This window comes from Propithecus coquereli, unplaced genomic scaffold (genome assembly GCF_000956105.1).
Source record: "Propithecus coquereli isolate 6110/MARCELLA unplaced genomic scaffold, Pcoq_1.0 Scaffold66, whole genome shotgun sequence".
Classification (NCBI taxonomy): Eukaryota; Metazoa; Chordata; class Mammalia; order Primates; family Indriidae; genus Propithecus; species Propithecus coquereli.
In genome coordinates this window covers 10,288,343-10,295,146 of record NW_012152618.1, presented here as the reverse complement: position 1 = coordinate 10,295,146, position 6,804 = coordinate 10,288,343, and the positions used below count along the sequence as shown (strand labels likewise).

The 6,804-nt window shown below is 48.3% G+C and overlaps 2 protein-coding genes across 2 annotated transcripts in view; one reads left to right on the top strand and one right to left on the bottom strand.

Annotated features, from left to right (window-relative positions):
* Positions 1–5,481, bottom strand: part of SRCAP (Snf2-related CREBBP activator protein) — a 34,260-nt gene extending 28,779 nt beyond the window's left edge. Inside the window, exons 1-5 of the mRNA XM_012660236.1 lie at positions 5,360–5,481; positions 4,089–4,162; positions 3,169–3,452; positions 1,717–1,968; positions 166–351 (exon numbers count right to left, since the gene is read on the bottom strand). Of these exons, the coding sequence (XP_012515690.1) occupies positions 166–351; positions 1,717–1,968; positions 3,169–3,222 (492 nt within the window). The 5' untranslated portion in view covers positions 3,223–3,452; positions 4,089–4,162; positions 5,360–5,481. The remainder of the gene's footprint in view (positions 1–165; positions 352–1,716; positions 1,969–3,168; positions 3,453–4,088; positions 4,163–5,359) is intronic.
* Positions 5,482–5,800: 319 nt separating this feature from the next.
* LOC105823133 (protein Tob1) lies at positions 5,801–6,352 on the top strand. Its single transcript, XM_012660234.1, is given in 3 exon segments — positions 5,801–5,923; positions 5,926–5,975; positions 6,187–6,352. Coding segments are annotated over 3 exon segments (339 nt in total).
* The last annotated feature ends 452 nt before the right edge of the window (positions 6,353–6,804 follow it).

The window sequence follows — 6,804 nt, the reverse complement described above, 5'->3', positions numbered from 1 at the left end:
AAAGACAAAGAAAATAAACAAGGCCAAGAAATCAGGGAAATCAGAGTTTGCCTCTTAAAACCTATACCGTTCTGTTTGATTCCCTTCCAACTAACTCACCCATCGAGAGAAAACAAACCTGAAAAGAAAATGAAAGGTGAACACTTGGGACACTTGAGGACATACCTTACGAGCCACACCCCGTTTCCAACGGCGCTCCTGAGCAAAATCAGCAGAGAGCCACTGCATCTCTTCACATAGATAGTCCCAGTGGCCTTTGGGGCGAGGGGGCTCTGGCACCTTAGGCAGCCTCTTCAGTGACCAGAAACCCTCTTTCCGCAGCTCAGCAATCCGAGTTTCAATCTCAGCCTCCTAATGAGGGAAATATAGGGTCAATCAACAATTCCTGGACACATACTCCACCTCACTACTAGGGCTGAATTCCTGAGCACTGACTGGGCTAAGTGTTTTATGCTTGTGTTTAGTCCACATACCAAGCCTATAAGTAGGTTTCATACTCTCTTCAGATGTGGGAAAAAAGATCAGAGAGATTAAGTGATTTGTCTGAAATCACAGTTAGGAATCAGAGCTAAGAATCAAAAATAGGTCTGAGGACTCCAGACACCAGATTTCATGCTCTTTCCACTATTTCACACAATCTCCACACCTCATAGACGTAAGTGAGACTGGGAAAACATACCCTAAGAGAAGAGAAGCTCCCCAGAGAAGCAGGGAATGCATCCTTCCTTCTTAACTCTAGATACAAGGGGTCGTCATCACTGTAGAATTCTACTTAGAGTACATACATGCTGAATTTAAGCTTAGAAATATGCTATAAAGCCAATTTACACAATCTTGTTTCTGTTTTAATAAACACTATATTTGTAAAAGTACATGTTTTTGTGTAAAAAAAAAAAATACTAAAAAGTTTACCAGCAATTAGGTACAACAAAAAGACAAGTTGGTCATTTTTACTATAATTTCTTTTTTTTTAGTTGTTTGGCTAATTTCTTTCTATTTGTAGTAGAGACAGGGTCTTGCTCTTGCTCAGGCTGGTCTCGAACTCCTGAGCTCAAGCAATCCGCCTGCCTTGGCTTCCCACAGTGCTAGGATTACAAGCGTGAGCCACTGCACCCGGCCTTTACTATAATTTCTCCATGCATTATATTTTATGATAAGAAAAAATAAAAGCATTTTTCCTTAACAGAGGTGACTTAAAAAACTCAGGATAACTTGTTCATCGAGCAAGCACCAGAATCATCTGCAGGGCTTCTTAAAACAGATTGCTAGGTCCCAGCTCCAGAGTTTTACAACGGTAGCTTGGAGGAGGGTACCAAGAATTTGCATTACTAACAAGTTCCCAGTTGATGCTGATGCTGCTGTCCCAAGAACCACATTTATCGCTAAATAAATATAACGCAAACTGTAGAATAGAAACGATAAGTAGAAATCAGTAAATTTTAAGAATATCATAGTTTATAAAGCACTTTCACGTCTATTTGTTCCTTTAATTTAAACTTCGTAACTGCCTATATACTATCATAACATCCTTATTTCACTTAAAGCAAAGTAAAGTGAGGCACAGTGTTTAAGCAATTTGCTCAAAGACATGTAAGTTAAGGCAGAGCCTAAATTCTAAGCCCACGACAAAAAAGGAAAAAAACACAAAACATCCATGGGATGTGGGAGCTCAGGGAACAACTTCCAAGAATCTTCACAGGCCTTCCCAATACGTACGTGCTTGGCCTGCTCTGCAATTTCAGCATGGCTCTTCTCCCACTTTGGGCCCTTGTTAGTCAGGTCAGAAGTCTGGGGTAAGCTGAGCCCCTCCAGGGGTACTGTGGCACCATCTGTGGGGCCTGGAGGTCCATCCAGAGAGGAATCTTGAGCTATGTGCTGGGGGGAGATGCCGCCTGCCCCACTAGAGGCTGGGGAACTGGATGAGGCAGGGGACACAGGATTGCTGCCTGTCATGCCGTCCGACACCATCTAGAAAAGGGGACAATGGAGAAAGCAAATGTTTAGCACTCTGCTAAATGTTTTAAGTACATTATTTTGTTCCATCTTCACAAGAAAAAACTGGAGAGTAAGGTATCAATCTTACATGTATAAACACAAACGTTTGGGATAAAGTTTAATATGGGACTCAAGATAGCAGAGCCAAGTTTATAGTAAATGCTTGACAGGCAGGAATTATGTCCTGACATTTACACAGTTCCTAAATCCAAAATACTACTATAACATAAGACTTCAAATTCTGATCCTTTCAGAGCCTCAATGATTTCACTCATATAAACAACTCCTTATTTTTCCCCCCATTTTCACAGCGAGTAGGGCAGATTCACCTATGCAATAAATCTGAACTACCACTAAATTCAACAGACACCAAAAAACCCCAAGCGACTTAAAACCTCTTCACTGGAGAGGTGGAGGTTGGGGGAACGGTCACTGTTCTCACACACCGACACATCACCTCACAAGGTACTGCACAAGCAATAATAAGTAGAAAGCAAAATCCTACTGAAACATCAGGGTACTCAGGGAATTCACGAAATTTGTTCCAGGACATAAGCCTCACACCACACCACTCAAATTTCTACCTCAGCTAAATGACAAAAGACTATCCATCACAAATTTTCCTAGTTGCTCAGAAAATTATAAATATCAAATCTGTAAACATCAAAAGCCTCCCGTACATAAACCTAGATCCATCCAGTTCTGAAAGCCATGTTTTTCCTACTACACACACTTCCTTGGTATGAGAAAAGAATGAACATTACACACCATCCACAAGACCTGTTCTAGTTTTGAAACAAGTGAAACTATTCTCAAAGTATACAGTCTTAGAGACATGTTGCCCCAACCTCCATTTCTAACCTGGACTAATTTAATTCAACCTTCTTTTAGGTAATAAGAACCCTTTGTACTCTTGGAAATCAGTATTACGTTAATGTCAAATAAAATGTGAGTATCAAACAGGCATGACATACTACAGCCCAGCCCACGTAAGCACCAAAGATTCTCTATACTCAGCTACCCGACAGCTAGAAACTGCCACATTTCTTCCAGCTCAGACTCAACAATCTGCAAAGCAGAAGCAAAGAAGAAACCCTCCCCACTTTCAAATCTGTGTCTGTACCTGCTCTTGATTATTGAAGGAAAAAAAAAAAAAGAACAAAAAGAACAAACCTGTGTCTGTAGGATTGGGAGCTGAGGGTGAGCAGGGGAGGGGCTGCTCTGCATGGTCCCACTCCCAGGCTCCTTGTTGGATGCCTGAAGAATGACTGTGTCGTTACCACCACTGCTGCTGGCCGAGGGGCTGGCGTCCGGCTGCAGGGCATGCTGGGAGCTGGCCTCATTCTGGGCCACCGGCCACCGGGACCCACCTTCCAGGGCCCGGGACCCACCTTCCAGGGCCCGGGGCCCACCAGGGCGTCCCAGCCTCCGCTCAGGTCCACCAGCCTCTGGAGCACCTAAAGTAGGATTTTTAAAAAGGGTATAAATTGGATTAAAAGAGACTTAAGAATTCTTTGGAAAAAAACAAGAATTACATTAAAAAATAAAGATGAACAGTGATTACAGCCTACACATCTTAAGCATTTACTATGTGTCAGATACTTTGTGTTCTACAACCTTCACATCTATCTACTTTATGAACACTTTTCACGCCATAACAAATATTTATTTAGTTCCTTTTACACACTGAGGATACAACCATGTACAAAAGATCCCTAACCTAAATAGAGATTACATTCTAATATTATCTCTACTTTTTAAGTTAGGAAATCAAGACCTTACGACTTACAGAAGGTCGCACAATAAGGAAGTGGTAGACGGAGGATTTAACACCAGATAGCCTGATGCCAAAACCATGGAGAACCTGCTACTCTCCCTGATAGAGCCAGGGTGACCAAATATTCCTCTATCCACAGCCCCAGTTATGTTGCACCACTATAAACAAAACCTCCAAAGAAAAACACATGCAAATATTCCCATAGCTCTCCAGAGTGAAAAAAATCCACAAGTGCTGACCTATAATTTTTCTCATTATCTCAAACATACATATTTCCCGTTAGCATCAATATAAAAATTGGCATCAAACTCCTCACCTGTGTGAGCTGAGACCACACCCCCTGTGAAAGTCTGCACTTCCACGGTGCCGCCGTACTGAGAGGAATTACGCCTGAAACAGAATAGGAGAAAAACAGGAGTGAGGAACTAATCCACATGTCAACATCCATCCAAGTTTACTACTAACTTCAGCTTTCTGAGACTTTTAAATATACCCAAATCAGTTCAAAGGCTAAGGGAAAAAAAGCTATAGTAGGAGAAGCTCACATTTCAAAATAAAAACAATCATGCTTTGTAAAAAAAAAAGAATTCTGTAGGGACATAGGATTCTGCCTGGGAGAAGCAGGGGAGAAGTGAAGCCAAAAAAAAAAGTTCAAAAACCTTAAGTGTAAAAGGCTCCAATCACAGAATGAAGGGCAAGTAATACAGGAAACAAAAGCTGTCACATCCATAAGCTCAAAAAGGTGCTGGCTGTCTGCTTGCCTTTCCAGTGAGAACTGAACACAGTCAGAAATAAGACTGGAATTCCCAGGAAAAACAAAACACGCTGGTCACAGGAGAATCCACCCAGGATTCAGGGTAGGGCCCTGTGAATCCTATACCTGCGCCATGAGCCACTTCCCCAAACACAAGAACTAGAGCGAGAGGCATTAAGGAGCAGTCAAATGTGAGGGAGGCCGCACTGCCAAGAACCATGCGCCGGAAAAAGGCAGGGTTAACCCACACAAGGCCCGGAAGTGTTTCCCCAGTGTTTAAGGAAATTCCTTAACCACGGTGCCGCCTTTGATGCACTCCCTCCACAACATATTCCCGGGAACCGAGCTAGCCAGAAACCAAGAAGCCTGAACTCTTGACCCCAGTCTTCGTTACTGTCTCCCAACCACTCCCAGCCAACTGACCCGGCGTGACCCCTGACCTCTGCCCAAGTTGCCACTAGCCCTAAGATGGCCCCGCCCCCTCCTAGACTCCCACCCCACCCAACGTGCGCGCCCAACTGGGGGAGGGGCCCGCGCGTGCGCGGCTGGAGGCGGAGTGAGCCGGCTGCGCGCACGGCCCGGGGGCTCCCGCCAGAACCCAAACCCAGGCACCCAAGGATCGCAGGCTGAGAAGCCCCTCATCCAAGCCCGTCAGGGAGCACCCCCATCACCAGACTGCGAAAGGCTGAGAGAGGGAGGGTGCGTGCCGCCAGGTCCTGGTCCCCTGACTGGACATGGTGGGCGCGTGCCCCGACTACTCGTCCCACGCCCCCCTTCCTCTTCCCGCGCGCCCCTGAGGGGGAACTGGGGTTGGTGGGCGGGCAGGAGCGCACCTGGGTCTGTCCTCTCAGGGCTCCCTCGTTCGCTCAGGCACGCGTGCGCAGAAGGGCGGGAGAGGAAACGCGCCAGGGCCCAGTGCCGGCCGGCCTGACCCCCTCAGTCAGTCTCTATGGGCGCGCGCCGACAGCCTCACGCACCGGCCCCGGGGCCCCGGCTGAAGGTGCGCGCGCAGCACCCCGGGAAGGTGGGAGGGGAGGCGGTGGCGGAATGATGCGCGCGCAGTCACCCGTCAGGGGAGGGGGAACTGTGGAGTGTCCGCCATCTTGTCTCCCTCTCCTTACCTGCGTCCTCGGGGGCGTGCGCACCACCCCCCCTCCCGCCGAGGAGGGGGGAGGGCCCCCTCTTGGCCGCCGCCTTCGCGGCCTTTAAACTCCCCTGGGGACCGCGGCTACTGCCACCGCCTTGCTGCCACTGCCTCCTCTCACGGCACAGAGATGCGGACGGTGGGTGGGAAAAAGGGGAGACGCTACTCCCAACGAACCGCCGCCAACGCTCCCGAGGCCTCACCAAAATGGCCGCCGCCGTCTCGGCCGCCACCACCACCACCACCACAACCACCACAGCTCGCTATCGCTGCCGCCGGCGCGGCCCGTCCTCTCGCGAGAGACAGTAACTGGAGGTCGGTGGGGCGGGGAGGCTCGCGTGCTAGCGTAGGGTGCCTCTCAAGCGCAAAGCAGGCTGGGAGAGGTAGTCCGCCTGGAGGCTCCGCGCCTGCCCGGCAGCGGAGCGTCTTTACCTTCTGCCACTGAAGCTACCTCGGGCTGCATTGCGGTTGCCAACTCGGACCACCACCACCTCTCTCTTTTTTTTTTTTTAACCGATCACCCAGTGAGCTGAAGTAAGTTAGTAGTGGAGCCTGGACCCTCTGCTTCCCATGGCAGCCTACTTCGGTAGCGCTGCCTCGTTTTACATGAGGGTGGTTTCCCGATAGCTTTCAAATACCTATGCTATCTGTTCACAAACTTTGTAGGTTAAGAATCCCTTAGAGCTGCGGTCCCCAACCTCCGGGCCCCGGACCGGTACCGTGGCCTCTTAGGGCCTGTTAGGGACCGGGCCCCACTCCCCGTCCATGGAAAAATTATCTTCCATTAAACTTAGGAACCGGGTGTCGCACAGCAGGGGGTGAGCAGGGGGGGCACGCAAGCGAAGTTTCATCTGTATGTACAGCCTTTCGCCATCGTTTGTATCACCACCTGAGCTCCCTCCCGCCTTGTCCGTGGAAAAATTGTCTCCCATGAAGCCGGTCCCTGGGGCCAAAAAGGTTGGGGACCGCTGCCTTGGAGAATCTGGTACCCTCACCCCAGAATAGAGCAATAAATAACAGTTACCTTCTGCTGTGGCTGCTTTGTGCGTTGATTATCTCTTTTAACCCTAAAAGTGTCTCATTTTACAAGCGAATTAAGGTTCAGAGGTTAAACAGTGACGGAGTCCAAAGCCA